This window comes from Petaurus breviceps, unplaced genomic scaffold (genome assembly GCF_028583685.1).
Source record: "Petaurus breviceps papuanus isolate PSGF00001 unplaced genomic scaffold, PetGlider_PUasm1.0 78, whole genome shotgun sequence".
In the NCBI taxonomy this organism is placed as follows: Eukaryota; Metazoa; Chordata; class Mammalia; order Diprotodontia; family Petauridae; genus Petaurus; species Petaurus breviceps.
In genome coordinates, this window is record NW_027186502.1 from 9484620 (window position 1) to 9509946 (window position 25327).

Here is a 25327-nt window from a genome sequence, read left to right on the forward strand (position 1 = left end):
TCATGGTCTTCTTTGAGAATGAAGGACAAGCAACCTTTGTAAATTTCCAGTAGCCACTGGCATGTCCAGTTAAGCTCCCACTCTATTTGCTTCTCTACCAATGTACAAATATGTATTTTCCTTTTCTGGCTATAGTAATAATATCAATCATAGTACTATACATTTATATAGCACATGTCAAAGCACTTTCACATCCATTATTTCATATGATTCCAAGTGAGCTGGGGTTTGTACTATTATTCCATTTTATTAATAAAAAAGTAAGGCTCAGAGAATTGAAATAACTTTCCCTGAGTCACATAATTAATATGTGGCACAGTTGGGATTGAAGTCCAAGGTTTTCTGACTCTAGGTCCAGAGCTCTCTCTGACTTTACTATATATCATCTTTCTTTACTGTTGATAATAAAGCTATTTATTCTAAAAGATTAGAGCTCTTTCCTCTTGCTTTCTCTCATACATGCTGATGTTTTTTATACCTGTTTCTAAAGGAGTGGAACTCAGGGCACAAAACAGCTTTATTGTTGGGAGTTATGGTGGTTATGAATGGTTAGAGTTAATCTTCCTTCAGCTTCATACCTCAGCCACTAGGGCATGATACATTGTGACACAGGAAAGAATAGTTGCATAATTCAGTATCTTCAACTGGAGATGCATAACTGCCATGCAATCTGGATGAATGATTTCTAAAAGTCTTTATTTTACAACCATGTCAGGGACTCAATCCATTGAGTACAACACAAAACCTAAAAGAATAGGTGATTAAATCACCATTCTGCCTTTTAACTCAAAGGGAATAGCTGTCCCTATTTCGGCATCATGGCTACTTTAGTATAGCACTGGATTGAATTTATAAGATGATGGGGTGGCCAGGTAGCACAGCGAATAAGAGCACCGGCTCCAGTGACAGGTTGGGGATTGAATCCGGGCTCAGACACTTAGCACCCACCCAGAAACACCTGGCCGTGTAACATTGAGCAAGTTACTTAACCCCAGTTGCTTAGGGGGTGGCCAGGTGGTTCAGTGAGTAAGAGCACCAACTCCAGTGTCGTGATGACCTGGGGATCAAATACGGGCTCAGATACTTAGCACCACACCCAGAAATAACTGGCCATGTAACCTTGAGCAAGTTACTTAACCCCGATTGCTTTAAAAAAAAAGAATTTATAAGATGGATTTTTTGTCAATCACATAATCGTAGATTATAGATCTAGAGCTAGAACATGCCTGAGACAATTTAGTTCAGCTCCTTCCTTTTTACAAATAGGGAAATTGAGGTCCAGAAAGGTTACATGACCTTTCCAAAGTTACACAGTGACAGATATAGGATTTGAATGCTGCCTTGTGAATTAATTCAACAAAGATCAGTGCTCCTTCCTCAGCAAAAACAGAAAAAAAAATGATCTTCAATAAAATATCCTTACTTTAATTTTCTTCTCAGTTACCCAGATCATTGACTGGCCAAAATATAGTTCTCAATGTTTATCTTCTCTAACAAATGGGATTCTTTGGAGTTCATATTTAGCATCTGACTGTATAATTTTTATTTTAAAATCTGATGATTTCAATATTGTATGAGGTCCATAAATATCCTAAACCTAGAATGTATGGCCTATTGCTAATGAGAATACAGTGTACATTGCTTCTGATTAATTGAATGTGGTGTGAAAATTCTCAGAGTAAATAAAGTGTTCATTTTTTTCAGTTACAGGTATGATAAATTTTCTCCTTCCAATTCCACCATTACTATCTCTCCATGCCTACAGGAACTCAACAAAAAAATATCACTTTCAGTTATGGAAAGATCTCAATCAAAAGTAAATACAGGTAAGACTCTTTAATTTTGAAAAAAAAAATCAGGTATTTGATACCTAATTTGCACCAGTCTCCTAATCCAATATCCTTTTCCCTCTACCTTGATTGAAGTAGGCAGCAAGAATGTGAGACTGAAAATTCCTCCTAAATTGCTAGCATAGAGTATGAAACTAGGAGAAACCAGTCAATTTAGACCCTTCTGAATTTCTAGGATTTGTGAAATTTTCTAGCCAACTGATCTCCTTGTTAACAAAATTAATAGAATGGTGGCATTGATGTCAAGATAAGAACTCTCCTTATTTGCTAGGTTAGTTCATGGAGAAGGGGCAAAGGGTGGCAGAAGGGCTGAAGATCCAATTTTTCAATTGTGTTAAACTGCAATGATTCATTTACTTTTAGATCCATAAATTTTCATTCTACCACAAACAGAGGTGTAACTGAGGGAAAGAATATGGCTGACTTGCTGAGATGGCTTTCCAAATCGTTCCCCTGAGAGAGGATATACAGAACCCCCAGACTGAGCATGGGACCCAGCCTGAAGTCATTAGGTTGAAAAGCACTTCCTGGTGGTCAAATTTACATTGCCTTCATGCTTTAATACAATGCATTGCTATTGAATTTGTAGTTCTTGCAAAATCTATGAGAGCACACAAGGAACACTGAATTTTAGCTTTCACATTTGCTTATGCTAAGCACTGCATGTTTACTTGGGAAAAGTAGTGAGAAGTTTCAGAGCTAAGTGCTCTCGGGTCGACTCTAGAAAACTCATGTAATGCTAAATTTCGGGAGATATTAGTTTATTCTTATTAGTATCACATGATCTTCATAACGGAAGGAAAAGTACTCAAAATTATTCTTAAATTATTTGCTGAAACTACCTTCAAGTTAAAATTTAAGAGAGAAAAAGACTTTGGTAAAAAATTTTAAAGTGAGTTTCTTGAAAGAATAAAGAAAGGAAAAAGCATTTATTAAGTTGCACTGTACTCCAGACTCTAAGTGCTAGGGATACAGATACAAAGTCACAACAATCTCTTCCCTCATGCAACTTACATTTTAATAGGGGAAGACAATATGAGGGAATGGTGACCATTAAGATATGGGTTGATTTGGAAAGTTGCAGGAATAGTGAGTGGAGCCATCTTCCTACAGAAGTGACAATTGATTTTTGTTACAACTCTTGAACTTGAAATTTGATTGATGTGGAGGGGGTGAAGGAGCACATGTATAGTGGCAGGGCAGAAGGACAAAATAAAGCAAGGGTTGAATTTGCAGCATGTCTGGAGCCAGCTAGACAGAGCAGAGCATGTGACACACTCACCCTTCAGGACAGCTTGGAGGAGGGGCAGACGTTCTAAAGTGGAAAGGGTTAAGCTTGGACTTTGTTCTGAAGGATGCAGAAGATAGTAGAATGCCTGAGTTATAGCATCACAAACTTTAGAGGTTCCATAGGGTAGACATCAATTTTTTTATTTCATTAAAAAATAATATAGTCAGTAGTTTAGACAATATCCTTGAGGAGTCAGGCAGTAAAGGAACACAGTTGTCACTAAAGGACTAGATTTTATACCTAGTCCAAATCCATTCTACTTATTTCATTTTCCCCCAATTATTCTTTTGGTGGTGCCAAAGAAAACCTCTGCAGTTGGATAGTGGTCAAATGTTAATAATCTTATGCCATTTAAACATTTTATTAAGGATGTGAAACAGAAACTCGAACTTCCATGTGGGTTTATGTTTTTCTGGGAAACCTCCTCCGTGGAATAGGAGAAACTCCCATTCAGCCTCTGGGGATTACCTACATTGATGACCATGCCAGTGAGGACAATGCTGCATTTTATATTGGTAATGATTGCTTCTTTGTCTCAGAAATAAATGCCTGGGTACTTGGACATGAAAGGTTTTTTTCTACGTGAAGAAGAGCAAAGAGCCCTGAAGTTAGAGATAGGTAACCTAGACTCAGTTTCATTAGCACTTTCTAGCTGTGTTCCTTGGACAAGTCCATTCTATCTATCCTCTGAGCTTTCATTTCCTCATCTGTGAAAAGAGGGTGATAATGTTTGCATGTGTTAGTTTACAGAACTATTGGGAACACCAAATTTTATAAAGAATATAAAATTATTTGTAACTAAAGTGTTTCAGAGATATAAGAGTGTTGGGGTTTCAAATATGATTTCCTTGCTAAAAGGAACTCCCTGGATATGAAAATACTTCTTCCAAAATATAAATAAGTCAGCTTTTTCTCTGCAGTTTATAGTATTAGGGAGTTACCTAGAGCCTTGTGAGGTTAAGAGACTTGTCCAGGTTCACATAGCCAGTATATGGCAGAGGCTGGATTTGCCCAACATCTATATTGTTTTTATTATTATTATTATATTGAATTTGGTCTACAAGGCAGATTTGTAAAATAAGGTAGGCACTCATAGCCAGTTGCTCTCAAAATTACCAAAGGGGTGAGTGAAAAGGCACTTCATTTGATAAAAGGTTTACAAGGAAAGAGCTCTACAGGGAAATCCTCTACACAGTAAGTTTGTAAGGTGAATAAAGTTCTTTATAAAGTATATTGTTCATTCTTGTTGCCTTTCTGTTCCTTAAAGTTCCTAATAATTTCTTCCTGGTGTCAGGTAATGATCTCCTGTTCTCTATGAAAGCCTACATAGAGAAAAAGAGTTTATGTCAGTCACACCTTAGTGTAAACTGGAGATAAACAGCTAGGTTGCTACAGTGCTCAATGGATTTGGTGTCAGGGAGACCTGAGTTGAATCCTACCTCACACTTATTAGGTGTGTGACCCTGGGCAAGTCACTTAACCTTCTGTGCCTCTGTTTCCTCTTTTGTAAAGTAGGGATAATAATAGAACCTACCTCTCAGATCTGTTGTGAGGATGAAAGGAGATAATATATATAATGTGTTTTGTAAACTTTCAAGTACTATATAAATGTTTAGTAGTAGCAGCAGTGGTGGTGGTGGCAGCAGAGCCAAGAGCAGTAGTAGTGGTAGTGGTACTAGCAGTAGTAGTAGTAGTAGTAGTTAGTAGGTAGTAGTAGTAGTAGTAGTTAGTAGTAGTAGTAGTAGTAGTAGTAGTAATAGCAATAACAGTCTTACCTCTTCCAGAATATTTTCATTTTAAGGTTATTTGTGAAATGAAAGGTTTAATATTCTGGCAAAAGGATTTCAGGTATTAGTGAAAATTAGTCTTGGTGATTGGAAGGGGATTAATTTGGGGTGACAGGGTAGTTTTAATATGGGTGGGCCTCTGGAATTATGTAGATTAAAGGGATATCTATTCTATTTACTGGCAAAAAGTTTTGGAAAATTGTGTTATGTAATTCTCCCCCCCATAATCAGAGTTCTTGTGAGACTGGGTGAATTATTATTGTCTCTTAAAAAAAACCTAGGCAATTTAAATACCTTAACAAAATCTTTGCTTCTAATCAAAGCTAAGAAACTAATGAGATAGATTAAATTATTCCCTTTCTCTACTGAATTTATCCTCAATTAATTATGTCCATTTATTTGACATGCTCTATACATCATTTCATGAGATTTTTACATGACCTATAAGTAGGTGATACAAATATAATTTCCTTTTTCAGATGAGTAAATGAGGATCAGTGAGGTTAAAGGATTTGTTCCTTTATAAGATTATAAATTCTTTGAAGACAGGGTAAATTTGTTTTTCATCTTTTTTTTTAATGGCCATCACCTAACAGAAGTGCTTTGCACATTGTTTTATTGAATTGATCTCCAATGTGACATGAATCCAAGTCAACACTATCTCTCATGGTGTTGCTTTGATGCCTTGAAAGTGTTAATTGCTTTCCCAATTATATTATTTAGTCCAGAATGTTTAGCTCTGATCAAATAATCTTAATTGATGTTTTTTTCTATATACAAAAGCATGGTTTTCCCATCTGACCCCCCCCAATATCCTCCTCCTCTACAACAAAAGGGGGAAAAATCAAAGGACATAGGAGACCATCTAGTTCAAACTATATCTAAACTAAATTATGACATATGCTGTAATGATAAAATCACTAATTGAACTGACATTTATTGTTGAGCAATTTCTACATTTTAGCAATATAACCAAAGATCTTTTTAAAATTTTCTTTTTTAGGGTGTGTGCAGACAGTTGCAATTATTGGACCAATATTTGGATTTCTTTTGGGCTCACTGTGTGCCAAACTATATGTTGACATTGGCTTTGTAAACCTAGGTAAGGTAGAATATTTTAAAAGAATTATTGTGGGTTCTTTCAAAGAGATGATATGAGTAATATTCATAATTTTCAGGGGATAAATGTTAATGAAGTGATTAATTGAAAAAATAATCCTTATTATATTATTTTTCTCTTTGTATATTCATGAGGAATATGAAAAACAGATGGTGATTAGGAAATAGCTTATGATTTGTTGGTAGAATATATCACCTTTCTAGGTCTCGAGTTCAAATACATTCCAGGGCAGGAAAGTCTGAAAGCTGTGGTCACTGCCTGGCTTTGGGGAATTTCAGGTGTGTCAACATTTATTACAGCCATACCTATTGACAATGCAACTGGGAATTTCAGCAGAGACATGAAGGGCTGACAGTTTCTGGAAATCAAATGTCTTTTTATTCTACAAAATTATCCGTAGGTTAGGTCCTGGGGACTGCTACAGGGAAGCCTTGATCTTCCCTTTCAGGATTTTGCTCATGCATTGAGTAAGCCAAGTATTTCTCAGTACCACAGCTTGGCCTTTGTTGTGATAGCTACATTTATAAGAAATAACCCATTATTCTATACAACCAGAAGCCGAGAAAAAAGGGAACAAGATAACACAGTCACTTTTTTTTAAAAAAAATCAGAAATAAATTTGAAACTATGACAAGAAAAAGTGGAATGGACTGGTATTTGTAAAATTCCTACAGTTGTTGGGAGTTCCTTTATTCAAATTCATTATAAATCCAAACGTGACCAGATGAAGTACAGGTCTGATTGTATGGTTACCAATTAATTCATTCTCCTAGTGAGTAATTATTTTAGAGTTTAAAGAAATAATATGGAAAAGAGATGATTCAAACATTTTGGCATTTCTGGGAAGCACATTAAATTAATATTGATTAATATTAATTGATTATATTAAATTAATTGATTTCTAAAATGCTAGAGATTTTTTATTTCCATTTTCAAATGAGGGATGATAAAAAATAAGAGACTTATGAAGGGAGGAGATACTCAAACTGTGTTAATGCATTTTATAGGATGATAGATTAAGAGCTGAAAGAGATCTCAGAAGTTATTTAGGACAAACCAACATTTTACAGATGAGAAAACTGACCCCTGAGATGTTCTTCTCCTGAGGTTCCCCAGGGAATAAGTGACAAAGTCAAGGTCTGAACCCAGTTCAGATAGTCTGACTCCAGATCTAGTCTACTGTACTACCTCAAAGTTGTATAGCAGAAGTAGAATGTTTACATTTCAGGACACAGTGAAGAAATGAAACCAAGTACAAGACAGTACAATGTAGTGGAAAAGATCAATGGACCTTGGTTGTAGTCCTTGGCCTACCACTACCTGGGTGACTTTTGGCAAGCTATATAATTTTTTTGTGTCCCAGGATCTTCATCTGTAAACTGAGTTGAATTATATAATTGCTATAAAATTCTATAGTTTTAGGAAATAGTACCTTATTCAATAAAAAAAATTAATAAAATATAAATCACTAATATTTCTGTAACATTTGTGTTACAAGCTTTTTCATGATAACATTCTGAAGTAGCACGATTATTATCCCAACTTAACAGATGAGGAAACTGATGCCTCAATGGGTGAATGACTGTAAATGAATTTGTTAAAGTACTTAGTATGTGCTAGGCACCATGCTGAGCTCTGGGGACAAGCAACTATGTGGCATCATGAATAGAGTTCTGAACCAGGAGTCTGGAAAATATTACTTCATACTGAGCCCCAGACACTTACTAGATGTTTGACTCAGAGCAAGGCATTTAACCTCTGCCTGAATTTCTTGAGTACATAAAATGAAAATAATAATGCCACCTATTTCCCAGGTTATAAAATGCTAGCTTATCATTATTGTTATTATTAACCAATAAAAATGTGAGAAAATTCTCATCCTAAAAGACATTACATTATAATGAGGGTATCATATATGAGCAAGTTATGGCTAAGGAAAGAAGTTTTGATCTGAGGATTCTGTGTAATCATGAATTGACCAATAAAGTAGTCGGTTAATATGCCCTTTCCAGAAGCAATTATTATTATGTTAATAGTATTATATTATTATCTAGTATTATTCATTTGATTCCTTTGCTCACAACTCAACCCCCCACAACACACACACACACACACACAAACACAGACATAGACACATACATACACACACACATACCACAGAATCTCAGAACTGGAAGGGACACAAGAGCAAAAGGTGAAAAGTATGGTCATGGGGTGACAGTGATGGTCATAAAAGCTTTCATTCAGGCAGTTAGGTGGTATGGTGGAAAGGGTGGTTGGCCTAGAGTCAAGAAGACTCATCTTGAATTCAAGTCTGACTTCAGAAACTTCATACCTATGTGACCCTAGGCAAGTCATTTAACCCTGTTTGCTTCAGTTTCCTAATTTGCAAAATGAACTAGAGAAGGAAATGGCAAGCCACTCCAGCATTTTTGCCAAGAAAACCCAGAATGGGGTCATGTAGAGTTGGACATGACTGAACAACAACACAAGTTTTCACTTCGTCACCACAAAGATGACAGAGTCCCACTGTGGAAGTTAAAAAGCTGAATAGAATTAGTTCCCCAGAAATTGGTGGAATGGATTCTGAGGGTCAGGTATAGAAGGTAATAGCAGGATTGGGCAACATAAGAGTAGTATGACTGGGACAGTATAATGTGGGCACAGTTGAATATAAAACTTTGATAATAAAAGGGGACCGGCCTCAACTCAGGAGTGAAACAATGGGAAATTGAAACAATGGCCTAAAACATGTGGCCATCCTTCCTCCCAACCTGAAACAAATATGAAACAGGAAGCACATGTCCTGTCAAAAACTATTTCATATGGAATTGTTTAGGTGGGCACAGGTTGAAAATGTCCAGTTTTGTTGATAATGTCCAACATCAGCATTCGTCTTCCTTTGTGCCCATCTAAGGTGCCATCTGCTGGAATCATGGTCTCAGCTGTCAGCTCTCTTTTCTCTGCTCTCTACTGAAATGTATTTACTCTGTATTTATAGAAATCATTTACCAGTGTAAATGGTGTTTACCTTCATTAGAATGCAAAGATTTTTTTCTTCTTCTCTTCCAGCTCCCTTTTGTGTGTTATCTTTCCCTTGAGTGGAAGGATTGTCTTGCTTGATTGTATTTATCTCCTCATAGTTCAAGCACAGTGCCTGCCACATAGTAACAACTACAATAATTACAATTATAATAACTAGCATTTATCTATTGCTTTAAGGTTTGCAAAGTGCTTTACAACTGTCACATTTTATCCTCACAACAACCCTGGGAGATAAGTGCTATTACTATTCCCATTTTATAGACAAAGAAACTGAGATAGAGGTTATATGACCTACTCAGGGTCACTCAACTCAGATATTCCTGACTCTAGGTCCAATGATTTATCCATGGCACCACCTACCTGCCCCTGGTAAATGCTTTATATTTCACTCTCTCTGTCTTTCTCTCTCTGTCTCTGTCTCTCTCTCTCTCTGCTCTCTGTCTCTGTGTGTGTGTCTCTCTCTGTCTCGGTGTGTGTGTGTGTGTGTGTGTGTGTGTGTGTGTGTGTGTGTCTCCCCCGTCTCTATCCTTTGTACCTAGCAAAGCACTGAGCACTAGTAGGTGTTAATTAGTACATGTTTAATTGAATTGAATTAGGGAGAGGATTCTGGAAAGATGGTGGAGTAGGTCAGAAAATTTCAAGATCTCAAAATTTTCCTCCACAAAAGAGATAAAATAGCTCATCTGGGCAAACATAGAGCTCAGAAAACAAATGTGAGTAGGGGCATTTTCCTCTTGGGACAATATGAGAAGACCTGAAGAAAAATCTAATGACTAGATTTTCTCCCTGTGAAGAGTAAACCCTCCAGCCTAAGGCACAATTTAATAAGAGGCAAGCCCTGGGGTCAGCTGGTTTTGAAAGCTGCCTCACGAGGGAACGTTTACCCCTGGGATAGTGAGGGGAGTTGAATATCCGACCTGGGGAAGATCTAGGGAACCTAGGTTGACAAGGAACACCAGACCCAGCTGTGCTGTGGAGAGCAGTGGGGGCAAGAAGGAACCAACATATGCCTGGTGAGTGTAGAAGCAGTGGGGCAGAAAGCCTCTCCCTGTGAGCATGTACAGAAGGTTGGAGGTCTTGATTTGAGTTCAAGGTCAGAGGGGTGAACCCAAGAGAATCAGAGGCCAGAGGCACCATCCCCCATACCTCTTAGGTTGGTGGGTAGGAGGGGAAGGGGAAAAAACAAATTGAAAAGTGTACTGAAGAGATCAAAAGAAAACCTACAAGGAAGCCTTCAAAAAAAAAAAGAAAAAGATGGACAGCTTTCAACTTAACACACAGTATTTCATATATGTAAGTTTTCTTAAAGTGATAAGTTATTGCTATATATTTTGTATCCTCTCCTATGTTCTGCTGTGCAAATGTCATGACTTATTCTTTTCCTTATTTTATTTTTAAATTTATGTTTCTTTTTAATTTCTTGTTATATATTTTAGTTTTAGTATTTGTCTAAAATTAAAAAAAATAAATTGAATTTAATTGAACATGATCCAAATAGTTGTTAATTCTCTTCAACTGAAAAAAAAAATAGTCTATAGGAAGAAAGAAATAGTAACATTTTTTTTGGAGGGCAATTGGGGTTAAGTGACTTGCCCAAGGTCACATGCCTAGTTTTTGTGTTACCATCTGAGGTCACATTTGAACTCAGGTCTTCCTGACTCCAGAGCCAGTACTCTATTCACTGCGCCACCTAGCCACCCCAAGAAGTGTTAACATTAAAAGATACTGTGGGACAATTTGAGCCTCTGTTTGATTAAGGATCAAAGTTTTGATGGTGGCAGTGGTGGTATATTATATAAAATTTGCTATGTGGATAACTCAGTTATCCTGTTTCTCTTTTAGATGACCTAGCCATTACTCCAAAGGACACACAATGGGTAGGTGCCTGGTGGCTAGGTTACTTAATAGCAGGTGCCCTGAGCCTTATTGCAGCTGTGCCTTTCTGGTTCTTGCCAAAGAGTCTCATGAAACCTGAAAGCAGGAAAGATTCCATTTCCTCTTCTGAAAAATCAAAGTTCATTGTTGAAAATCCTAAGGAATATCATGCACACTATCAAGAAAAAGTGTCAATGCTAGAAATGGCAAGAGGTGAGTAAAATACCATATATTTTTTAATGTTCCATAGATAGTTTACTCATGGATCCAAAATGGAAAGTTTCATGGTGTGGGGGGCACATCTGAGTCCAGAAAGGAAATAAATGAGAACTCCAAGATGGGGAGGTAGGAGGATGTTCTAAATAAGAGACATAACATGAACAAATGAATGGAGGCTGAAGACGTCAGAACAATATCAATTTAAAAAGGATGAAGGAAAAATATTCATATAAAAGAAGACTAGATAGGTCAAATGGAGACAGAATATAAAGGGGCTTTGAAATCTAGCCTAAAAACTTTATGATTTACACTATATAAAATAAGCCATCATTAACAGTTTTTGAATGGGGGGGAACATGATGTAGTGAGACCAATATATTGAAAAGATAATTTTGGTAATTGTAGATTGAAGAGGGAAGAAATGGGAGACAGACAAGTTAGGAAGCTGTTACAGTAGAATATGTAAGTAGAACCAAGACAATTCCATGTGAGTAGAAAAAAAAAGATATGTGGGGAAGATATTTTAGCCTTGAGAGGATTGGCAACCAAATGAATTTCTCAGGTGAGGGACAGGGAGAAGTTAAAGATCACTCCAAGGATGATAGAGAAGAGAAAAATTGGTCGAAACCTATCTTTTTTTGGTAACTGGTCCATGTTATTTTCACTTTGTAGATTTTCTCCCTTCTCTGAAGAGGCTTTTTGGAAACCCAGTGTATTTTTTATACTTGTGTGCAAGCACTGTTCAGTTTAATTCTTTATTTGGAATGGTCACATATAAACCCAAGTATATTGAACAACAGTATGGACAATCATCTTCGAAGACAAATTTTGTTATAGGTATGCTTTCCTTGACTTCTAGGTCTTTTCAAAATTAAATTTTCTTTCAGGTTATGTTGTCCCTTCAGAATTTGAGGGAGAAAAGTGTCTCAAATTTTAGTCTGTTGATGTTGTTGTAAAATGGAGATATTAATATGAGAAAACTCTAACAGGGCAATGTACATATGATTTTTTTGTGCTTATCTCATATCAAGAATTGCTTGCTGATTATAAGGCAGCTAGTAAGTGTGAGTAAACTGGAAAGAGGTCATAGGTTATACATGTAGACTTGGAAGGAAATTTAGAAGTTATCCAACCTGTTATTAACTTACAAATAAAAAAAACTGAAAGCTAAAGAAGTCAAGTGACTTTTGCCCAAGGTGAGTGGTAGAGCCCAAATTCCAATTCAGGTCCTCTGATTCCAAGTTCAGCTCTCTTTCCTCTGCACCATGCTGAGATGGTCATCTTTAGGAATTAAAAGGAGATATCAAATAACTATTTTTATCAGCAGCTTTTTAATATAAGGATTAATATTTTTATATGCAGTCAAAATTTCAATATCATCGCTGAATTTGTCTAAGCAACATTAGGACCAGTGGGTATTACAAAAAAAAAAGAACAAGACCTTACAGATTTAGTCCAATCTACCATTTTACAGATGAAGCTATAGAGTTTCTCAGGAATCTGAGACATGGAAAGGTTAAATGACATAGTTAATAAAGAGCAGAACTGTATTTCTAACCAATTTCCATTAATCCAAATACAGGGGTTTTTCCCATTATTTCACAGAAGTACAGTTAACGACAAAATTAGTCCCATAAGCAACCAGTAGCATACAGAAATGTATGGAAACAAGCCAGCAACTCCAAACTCATAAACAACTTCTTTGGAAGGAGTGAAACACTTTATAAAACTGCATTAACTCTTGTGTTCCTGAGGGTCTGCTTTACTAAACTTTGGTTGCAGTGTATGAATATTTTTCTAAATTGTTCATTCGCAAAATGAGAAAAGTTAGCATAGAAGGATGGTCTATTCTTTTTTTTATTATTATTATAAGCAATTGGGGTTAAGTAACTTGCTCAAGGTTACACCACCAGTTATTTTGTGTGGGTGTTAAGTATCTGAGGCCAGAACCGATCCTGGGTTTCCCTACTCCAGGGCTGGAGCTCTTACTCACTGTGCCACCTGGCCGCCCCCAGGATGGTCAATTCTTACTGAGAAATGAAGGAACAAGATTATTCAGAGGATAGTATTAGAACTGAAGGAAACCTGGGAAAAGTAAGAGCACTTCAGCAGGATATGTTACCTGTTAGGAGCATCATCTTACCTGGTTTATTCTCCTCTCAAAAAACATAGAAGCCAGCAACAGACTATTAATAAGACTAGATTTCTAGCTAATATAATTATTACTCTAATTCAGTACTTAAATGATCTGTGACTTTGTTGGGTGGTTGATGATCTCCAAGAAGTCCTTTGACTGAAGAATTTAATATAATGTGGCCAACTAAATAATGAACATCTCCAGATGTAGTTAAACTGGTCTTCACATGACAAAAACACATTCTCTTATAAGATTCATATATGAGATCTTTCCAGATCAGTAGGAACTAGCAGAATTTTTGTTTTTTTAAACATAACTTTAAATCCATTCATTCATTCAGTCATTCAACAAGCATTTATTGAGCTACAACAAAGTATAAGACATAATGCTTGGCACTGGGGATACATAGACAAAACTAAATAGTTTTGCCCTCAAGAAATTTCAAAGGATATTAAAAGTTTAAAGGAGACTCTAAGCTTCTCCCTAACATAAAGACCCATTTTTGCCACCAGTAGTCTAGTGATTGTTATATGGCTGTGTATCATAGAATTCCACAGTGCCTAAGGAATTAAGGCTGAAAATCAGTAAAAGAGAAGTTGACATCCATGGTGAGTATAGGACTGGAGTTTTTCATCAGAGCAGAATTGGGCACCAGAAGCATCTCAAAATGGATCACAAAGGTATAGGCATCACTCAAGAGAGAAGTGGATCAGTCATATGGCAAAAATAAAAGATGTGGTGGGGACAAGATGGTGGAATGAAAGCAGGGGCTCACCCGAGCTCTCCCTCAAATCCCTTCAAATACCTCTAAAAAGTGACCGAACAAATTCTAGAGCAGCAGAATCCACAAAGAGACAGAGTGAGACAGATTTTCAGCCCAAGACAAGCTGGAAGGTCAACAGGAAGGGTCTGTTGCAACTGGCTGGACCACAGTCTAGCATGCTGCTCTGTGATAGCTCAGACCCCACCATAGAAAAGCTGGAGCAGACCTCAGGGGACTGAATCACTGCCAGCAGTGGTGATTTCCAGACTTCTCAGGCCACAGATGCAAGGGCCAACTTAAAAGTTCAGAACTGGATGAAAGAGAAATGCAATTATAGAAAGAATCCATCAATCACTTCCTGAAAGAGAACTCAAATTGAAAATGCCAAGGAATGTTGTAGCCCAGTTCCAGATACTTGCAAGCAGCCATAAAGAAACCATTCAAATATCGTGGAACCACAGTTAGGATTGTGCAGGACCTTGTAGCTTCTGCATTAAAAGATCAGAGGGCTTGGAATATGATATTCAGTAAGGCAGAGGAGCAACCAAAGATCAACTACCCAGCAAAATTAAGCATAATCTTTCTAGTGAGGAGATGGACATTCAATGAAATAGGGGACTTCCAGACTTTGCTGATGACCAGAACTCAATGGAAAATTGGATCTTCAAATACAAGACTGAGAGAGGCATAAAAAGTTAAATGGGAAAGGGAAAAAAATGAATGAAAGACAGAATATAGGCATCCCAAACATTCAATGTCCAGAAATTTAGAGGAATATTCCTAGTGCAGTAGATGGCCCCCAAGTGGAGAATTTGTGGGAGGAAATTAATATGAGGCATATAGGAAGAGAATATACAGATGGGTTACAATCTGAACTATCAGAAGAAGTATCCATAATAGCGAAGTCACAGATCTATCCAAGTAGTAGAGAAAGTAAGGATATTCAAGTTGTTCTTTAGTCATTCAATCACATCTGATTCATTGTGATCCTGAAAGGATTTCTTGGCAAAGATAATGGAGGGGTTTTGCATTTATTTTTCCAGTGAGTTGAGGTAATAGAGGTTAACTGACTTGCCCAGAGTCACAAAACTAGTGACTATTTGAGGCCAGATTTGAACTCAGGTCTTCCTGACTCCAGATCCAGGGCTGTATCCACTGAGCTACATAACTGCCTCAGGATATTCATAGCTAACCTCAAATATCTAAAAGAATTTTATGTGGAAAAGGAATTTGATACATTCATTTTGGTCTACAAATTATAGGAACAATGAATAAAAAATTGCAGAGAGTAAAGAAATAGGAAATACAAAGAAAAACTTCCAAACTTTCCAAAAAATGTATAAAAGTCAAAAAATGAAATATTCTGCCCCAAAATGTAGTAAGTTCTCTATTATTGTAGATCTACCATTCAAGGCCATTTGCTGGGCATATTATATAGGAATTCTAGTTCAAGAATGAATTAGAATGAATGACTAACAGGTTCCATTCTAACTCTGAAATATTGTGATTTTGAAGTAAGAGGCAAAAAGATTATGTATGGGTTAAGAAATGGTACTTTTTTAGCACTTCTATATCACCATACTTGTTTCATTTCCTTCTAAGTGGGGAATCACCTTGAAACAAATGTGAAACTTTAGACTCCACATTCTCATGTTTTGAAATATTAAGAAAATGTCTCAGGTTTTCCCTCTCTTTTTATGAACATTCATAGATTTTGTCTTAAATAAGAATTAGAAATTCTCAAATTTTATGCTGACTGCTCTGCCTATATTATTTCCAGACCATCTGAACAAAGGAAGTATAGTGCCAAGTTTTCATAATTATATTTTTGTAAATATCTCTCCTGGTTTGTAGATAAAAATAGTTTAAATAGACTGCTAGATTTCTTAAGATATTTGAGCTTCTCCTTTCACTAATTCCAATATTAGCATATTGTCCAGACTATGATAGTTGGATAGATGAACTAAAGGGATATAATAACAATAAAGAAAATTAATAAAAATAAAAATAGATAAAACTTCAGCGCTGTAAATTTTACAAAATGCTTTACAAATATTATCTTATTTGATCCTAATAACCCTGGAAGTCAGGTGCTATCATTCTCATTTTATAGAAGAGGAAACTGAGGCACAGAGAGTTTAAGTGACTTGCCCAGGGTCACACAGATAATAATTATCTGAAGTAAAATTCAAAATTGCGTCTAACTGAATTCAAGTCAAATACTCTATTCACTGCAGTATGGACAGTCCACAAAGGTAGAAGGTATCTCCTAGAACAACTTTTGTTGTGAAAACCAATGGCAGATATTTTTATGTAATTGAAGCCCATTAGAAAAACTTGGAGATTACAGACTGGATTCTATATACATTTTTAAAAGTTATGACCAACACAGTGACCATACTTGACATTGAGTGGAACTTCTGGCATCCATAGGCCCTCATTTCTCTTTACCAGAAGAAGGGAAGTACATTTTCTTATGTCTACTGACATGGATCATTGCAGTAACTCAATATCCAACTTTATTTTAGTGTTAAATTCACTTACATTGTTATTGTCATTATTATATTTTCCCCTGGATTGGCATATTTTATTCTGATTCAGCTCATAAAACTCCTGCCTTTCATGACTTTCTTATATTTGTTATTTTATATAGAATAATATTTAATTTAGTATAATTTCATAATTTGTATCCCACATTTTATTTAGCTATTCCTCACTTGATGGATATTTATGTTATTTCCTGGTGTCTTTACTACCCTCAAAAATGCTTTTGTGAATATTTTAGTGTATGTGGAACCTTTCTTTGTTTGATATGCTCAGGGTCAAATAGTATAATCTCTGGCTCAAAGGGCATGATAATTTAATGATTTTTTCCTATATAATTATGCACCATTGTTTTCCAGAATAGTTGGACCAATTCATAGCTTCATCAACACTGTATTGGTTTGCTTGTCTTCCTGCAGTTTCTCAACATCTACAATTTCCATTTTCATCATCTTTTCTATTTTTCTTCAAGCAAAGTGAAACTGCAGAAGTTTTAAATTTGAAAAAATAATTTTTATCATTTATGATGTGAAACGATCTTTTGTTTGGTCATTGATAGTTTATGATTCTTTTAAAGAAGTTATTCATATCTATTGCCCTTATCAATTAGGAAATAATTCTTGGTCATATGTTTATGTTGATTCCTTTATCTATCTTGGTTATCAGGCCTTGATCATAGCTATTTGATACAAAGATTTCCTTCCCCCCATTTGACACTTTCACTTCCCTTCTTATCAATTGATAAATCAAGTAAAAAATATGTGCTGGGCACTATACCATGTGCTAGGTTTATAGCTGGAAATGAAAACAAGCATTTCCCTCAGGAAGATTACATTCCCTCAGAATATAATAATCTAATCCAAGCTGCATTGATTTTATGTAAAATCTTTTTAATTTTATGCATTCAAATTATTCATTTCTCCAATTTGTGATTATTTCTAAGCCTTGATTGTTTAAGAATTAACCTTTCCTCCTAGTTTTGACTGCTATTGCTTTTCATTTTTTCTTTTTTTTTTTAATGTAGAATCTTTTATATTTAGACCATGTATCCATTTGGGACTTATTACGTTCTGTAACTGTAAAATGCTGGTTAAAACTTTTAGCTTTTCTAAGAATTCTTATTGAGTAGAGCTTCCTTAGTCCAATTTTAAATGATGTTGAATTTATAAAGTACAAGCTATTGAACCTGAATTTTTTTTTTTACTCTTGCTTATGCAATACCTTAAAGGTGGATCCAAAAATACTTTTAATGAAAGCTGGGAATGTGGAAACTGTAGGTCTCTTCTATATCCCTATCTTCTGCTAGGCTGAGGCTTTAAGTCAACCAGCATTTATGAAATTCCTACTATATACCAGTCACTGTGCTGAGCTCTGAACACTAGGATAAGGAGAAAGAGCTAAAATTCCACAGGTGCTCAGTTGTCATTCAAAATATTTGTTCCAGAGATATTTTTAGTCCTGGACCCCCATGAAGATTGTTAAACTTATCTATTCTCTCCCACTGAGAACTTTTTTTAAAATATTTATTTAATTTTTAATTTGTGAAATAAAAGTATCACTTTCATAACATAGTAAAATATTAAAAAGATGATTGCACATGAAACTGAAAATATTTTATATATAACTTATTACTTTTTAATATATAATAAATTTGTCCTGTAAATTTATTTTTCCCTCCCCCTACCCTAGAGCTGGCTACCATTAGACACACACATATATTATATATACATATATATGTATAAAATCTTTCTATATATGCTTTTATTTATCAGGTCTTTCTCTAGATATAGATAGTGTCTTCATATTGTCTTTGTAGTTAATTTGAGTATTTATTGAAAAAAAAAAACCTGGGAAACTTCTATGGGCAAGAAACAAAGGTGGTGAGCTGTAGTCTGCCCAGTATGGTTCGAGACCAAGAGTTATGTAAGCCCTGATCATTCCCTGGTCATGCCCTGGTCAAGCCCTTTCCATGCCTTGATCATGCCCTGTGCATTTCAGAGAGTTTTCTTTTCTGTATTATTTTAATATGAAGATTAATATGCAGATATGATTATGATCACATATTTGAAGTATGTACTTTATAATGATTATAGTCACGCTCCTAAGGTTAACTAAAACACTACTTGCCTCAGATTACATCATAGTTTCAGTCATATGTGTTTTTACCCAGGTCTATACTCTTACTTTAAATTATACAGTTGTTTCTTATCCTATTAAAATATTTGTAGTGGATAAATGATCACAAAGCAAAGCACTCAAGGAATTGATTTCTTTATCTTTCCTATTACACGAATTGGATCAATTACACACTAAACATAGCATACAGTTTTAGAAAGGCCAGACCTCTATATTGTACAGGGCACTATGAGGCATGCACTGGACTTATATGGGGCTTATTGGGGCATATATGTATTTATAAATAAGTGGGAATTTTGTAACTAATGGTCTCAGACCATACTGGGTGGATTATAGGCCACCACTTTTGTTTCTTTGATAAAGGTTGGTTTCTTTGTTCAGAGAGGTTCCCAGTTTCTTTTTCTTTCATCATAGTAGTCAAAATTACTTAGTCTCTCAAAATTATTCTTAAAACACTATTACTGGTATGGTATACAATGTTCTTTTGGTGCTGCTTATTTCACTCTTCATTATTTTCTGTGTCTATACATGTTTTTCTAAAATCAATGAACTCATAATTTCTTATAGCATAATAGTACTCCATCACAATCATATACCACAACTTCTTCAGTCATTCCCCAATTGGTGGTCATTCCCACAATTTTCACTTCTTTGCCAACAGAAAGGGGAAAATTAAATAATACCAAAATTCATTTGGAAGAGCAAAAAGTCAAGAATATCAAAGGGACGATTAAAAAAGTAATAGAGGGAGGTTTAGCAGTATCAGATGTTAAACTGTATCATAAGGCAGTAATTATTAAAACTGTTTGGTACTGGCTAAGAATAGAAAGATGGATTAATGGAACAGAGTAGAAAAAAACATTTACAGAAGCAGATAAATACAGCAACTTTGTATTTGATAAGGTTAAAGATTTAAGTTTTGGGAATAAGATTTCATTATTTGGCAAAATTGATTGGAAAACTGGAAAGCAATATAGCAGAAATTGGGCTTAGACCAACATCTTCCATTGATATTCTATATTTTTAGCTCAATACCAAATATTTTTTGTATTGGATGCTTTGTAATACAATCTTAAGTCTGAAAAAATTTATTCTTTATTTATTTCCTCTTTTTTTGCCCCCTGAGATTCTAAAACTTTTTTGTAACAATTTTTATTGTTTTTTGCTTAGTTTGATAAAGTGATACCTGGGTAATTTTATTAGTATTATCAAGTATGTAAATTAAATTAGGTATTATCAAATTTTTATTATGTTAGTGTGGTTTAGCCATGGAAAATCACTATTCTTTTCATCTTTATTCTTCATTTTTATAAAGAATGTTTTTAGGGGCAGCCAGGTGGCTCAGCGAGTAAGAGCACTGGCTCCAGTGTCGGGTTGACCTGGGGATCAAATCTGGGCTCAGATACTTAGCACCATACCCAGAAATAAGTGGCCATGTAACCTTGAGCAAGTTACTTAACCCCGATTGCTTAAAAGATGTTTTAAAATTACGTTTATAATTAAGTTCTGAGAATGTCTTGGTAAGTTCATTCTTGCTCCTTGTTGCTGCTAAGTAAAAATGCTAATGATTCATTTTCTTTCTTTTATATCTTGACATTCTGCTGATGCTATTGATCGGCTTGATAACTTTCTTTTCTGTTTTGCTGGGGTTTTCTAAGTAAGCAACCACGTTTTATGCAGAGATTTAATCTCTTTTCTGATATTTATTCCTTTATTTTATTGCTCATGTCTTATTAGTAGTAATAATATTCTTGAACTGTGCCAAAAACAGTAGGTATATCCTTTTTCTATTCATATATTGGAAAAACTGCTATTTCTCCATGCCAAATAATGTCGATTTTTTTTGTTTTAGTTATGTAATTTGATCAAATTAGAAAAAAGCTCTTCAATGTTTATGCTTGTTAGGATTCTCACCATAAAATACATATTTTTTCCAAAGCCCTTTTCTGTATCTCTGAGCTTCATAAAGTGTTTTTTTTTTGTTTTGTTACTTGTATGATCGACACTAATATTTCTCTTAATGTTTACCCTTCTTTAAGTCCCTAATATAAATCCAACACGGTGACAGTGAATTTTGGAGGAAAAACATTGCTATAGTCCTTTTGTCAGGATTTCATTTTTAAAATTTGATGTGTACATGAAATTCTTCTTTCCTTCTCCCTTTCTCTCCTCACTGAGAAGACAAATGCATGTTGCAAAACAAAATAGGAAAAAATAAATAAGAAAAATAAAATAAACAAAAGAGCATATTTAGATCTGAATTCAGACTCCATCAGCTTTTTTTGTCTGAAATTGGGTAGTATTTTTCACCATAAGTTCTTTGTAATTTTCTTAGATCATTGTATTCACGGGAACAGATAAGTCATTCACAGTTGAACATCTTTAAAATATTACTTGTTGTTACTGGGTACAATCTTCTGGATCTTGTCACTTTACTTTGCATGAGTTCATATAAGTCATGCCAGGTTTTTCTGAAAGCATCCCGCTCATCCTTTCTTATAGTCAAATAATATTCCATAGCAATCATATGCCACAATTTCTTCAGTCATTCTCTAATTGAAAATCACCTCCTCTATTTCCAGTTCTTAGGCATCACAAAAAGACCTGCTATAAATATTTTTGTACATGTAAGTCCTTTTCCTCTTTCTTTGAACTCTTTGGGATATAGACCTACTAGTGGTATTGTTTGGATAAAAGGTATGCACAGTTTTACAACCATTTGGACACAATTCCATATTTCTTTCCAGAATGTTTGGATCAGTTCACACCTCCACTAACAGTTGAGTAGTGTGTCCCAAATCTCCACATCACTTCCAACATTTTCCACTTTTCTGTCTAATTAGCCAATCTGATAGTGGTAAGGTCATACATTAGAGTCTATTTAATTTGTATTTCTCTAATCAATAGAGACCAATAATCAATGTAGAGCATTTTTTCTTATGACTATAGATAACTTTGATTTCTTCTGAAAACTGCCTGTTCATATCCTTGGACCAATTATCAGCTGGGGAATGACTTATGTTCTTATCAACTTCGTTTTGTTTTCTATATATTTGAGAAATGAGACCTTTATCAGAGAAGCTTGCCGCAAATTTTTTTCTGCAGTTTCCTGTCCCCCTTCTAAAATTGACTGAATTGGATTTCTTTGTGCAAAACTTTTTAAATTTAATGTGATGAAAATTATTGATTTTACATCCCAATAATGCTCTCTATCTTTTGTTCAGTCATAAATTCTTTCCTTTTCTATAGTTCTGACAGGTAAAATATTCCATGCTCTCCTAATTTTCTTATGATATCACTATGTCTAAATAATGTACTTATTTGATTTTATCTTGCTATATGGTGTGAGATTTTGTTCTATGCATAGTTTCTGCTCACCTGCTTTTCAATTTTCCAAGCAATTTTGATCAAATAATGACTTCTTATTCCCAAACCTTGGGTCTAGATTACTAGGGTCACTTACTAGCATATATTGTATACCTAATAAATTCCACTGATCTACCACTCCATTTCTCAGCCAATACCAGACTGTTTTAGTGATTCTTGATTTATAATACATTTTAGACCTATTACATCTATGCCACTTTCTTTCACATTTTTTTCATTGATTCACTTAATATTTTTTACTTCTTGCTGTTTAAGACAAATTTTGCTATTATATTTTGTAGCTCTATAAAATAATTTTTGGTATTTAAATTTATTAAGCAAATTAATTTACATAGAAGTGTCATTTTTATTACATTGGCTCAGCCTACCCATGGACAATGAATATTTTCCCAGTTTTTAGATCTGACTTTATTTGTGTAAAAAACTGTTTTGTGATTGCGTTTATATAGTTTCTGAGTTTGACTTGGCATGTAGATTCCCAAATTGTCTACAGTCGTTTTAAGTGGGATTTCTCTTCTTATCTTTTCCTCCTAGACTTTGTAATATCTAGAAATGCTAGAGATTTCTATGTTTATGTTCTATATCCTGCCACTTTGTTGTTAATTGTTGTTTTAGTTGATTCTCTAACTATGCCATTTTGTTTTATTTCCTTATTGCCTATTTTTATTCCTTCAATATCTTTTTCTTCTTTTATTTTTACAGCAAACATTTCTAGCACAATATCTAATAATGGTGGTGGAAATAGATATCCTTTCTTCATGTCTGATCTTATCAGGAAGGCTTCTACCTTATCCCCATTACAGATAATGCTTGCTCTTGGTTTGGGACTGATATTACTTATCTTTTTAAGGAAGGCTCCAGAGGAGGCAGAGGCAAGATAGCAGAGTAAAGGTAGGGACTCACCTGATCTCTCCCCTAAACCCTTCCAATTTCCTTTAAAAATGACACTTACATTTTAGAGCAGCAGAAGCCACAATAAGATGGAATAAAATAAATTTATAGCCCAAGACAACTTGTAAGGTTAGCAGGAAAGGTCTGTTGCACCAGGGAGAGAGAAGAGTGCCATCCAGCACAGCCTGCACCACTGTAGACCCAGACCAAGAAAACCCAGAACAGTTCCCTGAACAACTGAGTCATTGGCAGTATTGGCAGTTTCCAGACTTCTCAGCCCATAGATGTCAAAGACCACTTGGAAAGTTGGCAGGAATGATCTGTTGTACATGGGTGAGAATGCAGCACAGTCCAACACAGACCACCCCAGAACAGCTCCAACCCCAGGAAACCAGAGGCAGACCTTGGGAGCCATTGAATCATCATCAGCAGAGGCTCCTTCCGGAGCTCTCAGTGTACAGATGGTAAGGTGGTCATTCAGGTCCAGGTCCTAGTCCTCTTGTCACTCCCAGGGCAAAGAAGAACACAAGAGCTTGCAGTAGCAGTGGAATGGAGACCCTCCTTACAGTGCCAGGGCAGAAAAGACTGCTTGTGGTTGCTCACAGAGAGAGTAGCAAGCACCTTTCCTTAGATCATGCCACCTTGGAAGAACTGAAAACTTTACAGGTCCCTAGAAGAATCTCTGAAAAGAGTTGCACAAAACTCCTGAAGCTTGGGACAATGTTCCTGCCACCCTGGAAGCAAGCCCTACTTTGCTTTCCCCAGTTTAGGTATCAAAGCCATCTTTGTGTCATCAAAGGAATTACCTATTTTTTTTTCCAAATAGTTTATACAGTTCTTTGAAAATTAGTTAGAATTCACATGTGACTCTATCTGATACTGGGGATTATTTAGGGAGCTCATTTATGAGTTGTCCAATATCTTTTTCCAAGGTAGGGCTAAAATAATGCCTCAAATTGAAATCTAGAGTGGAAGAACAAAAAATAAAAGTCAGAGTAAAACATTAATTTAGTCTAGGATAACATAGGACTTCTGAAAGAGAGATTTGTGAAGTGGTTATGGAGGCTAATTCAGAGGTCAAATAGATAAAGCATCAATATTAGGACTAGGCAGTGGTGACATAAGCAACAGCAGTTTTGGGAGCTTCCAAACCAGAGATGGTAACAGGACCTAGTAACTTGTCAGAAAGAGAATATAGGTGAATACTGTGCTGACACTGGACACATGACAAGACTTTGTTTGGCAGTTCCATTGTCCATACTCACTTCTGATCATAGTTCAAGGACAAGAAGGAGCACTTTCAAACAAGAAAGAGTGGAAACCTGAGGAGCAGTATGAACTCCATTCCAAAGGTGTCAGGAACCCTTCCTGGGTAATGACCAGAGTGTAGATCAGGAGAGCAGTTACCACACTTCTCCAAAGATCAAACCAAGTTGAAAGTACCCCAAATATCCAAACCACCAAAAGTAGTTCTGAAAATATCAGTCAAAAAAAACCTGAAATTTGAGGCAGTGGCCATCCACACAGACCTGGAACAAAGCTTAACTTTAACATAAAATTCCAAATCAATAAATGGGGAGGAAAATAGAACAAATAACAAAAAAAGACCATAAAAACTACAATGGTGAAAGGGAAGATCTACACGCAAAATGAAAAATAAAAGCCAAAACAATTACAAGCAAAGCCTCAAAGAAAAATGTGAATTGGACACAAGAGTAACAAGAATTTCTGGAAAGCAAAAACATTTTTTAAGGTCAAATAAGTGAAGAGGAAAAATTATTCAAATAAATAAAAAGATGATTATTAAAAGACAACAGCTCAGTTAAAGAAGCATAAAAAGTGGAAAGAATACCTTAAAAACAGAAATGACCAAATGAAAAAGGAGTACAAAAACTCACTGAAGGGGAGTGGTAATAAAAGGGAGATCAGACAAAAGAAGACAGTGATTAAAAGCAAAATAGACTTTAGAGAAAGGATGGGATAAAAAAAGAGAGAAGAATTTGTTCAGTCATTTCAGAGATATATCCTACTTCTTGTGACACCATTTAGGATTTTTTTTTTGGTAAAGATACTGGAGTGGTTTGACATTTCCTTCTCCAGCTCAGTTTTACATGTGAAGAAACCAAGGCAAACAAAAATTAAGTGACTTGCTTAGTGTCTGAGGCTAGATTTTAAATCAGGTTTTATTGATTTTAGGCCTGGCATTCTATTTATTTTGCCACCAAGATAAACAGAAAGAAAATAGTATGGAGGGAAATGCACAGTTAGCAAATAAAACTGAG

General features: G+C 35.4%; 1 protein-coding gene across 3 annotated transcripts in view; it reads left to right on the forward strand.

The window, feature by feature from the left end:
* The window catches only part of SLCO1C1 (solute carrier organic anion transporter family member 1C1), a 102011-nt gene that overhangs the window by 21146 nt on the left and 55538 nt on the right, over window positions 1–25327 (forward strand). For all 3 annotated transcript variants that reach the window (XM_069106193.1, XM_069106192.1, XM_069106194.1), the window contains 5 exons: window positions 1705–1826; window positions 3510–3656; window positions 5932–6030; window positions 10936–11181; window positions 11860–12024. In XM_069106193.1, coding sequence (XP_068962294.1) covers window positions 1705–1826; window positions 3510–3656; window positions 5932–6030; window positions 10936–11181; window positions 11860–12024 — 779 coding nt within the window. The remainder of the gene's footprint in view (window positions 1–1704; window positions 1827–3509; window positions 3657–5931; window positions 6031–10935; window positions 11182–11859; window positions 12025–25327) is intronic.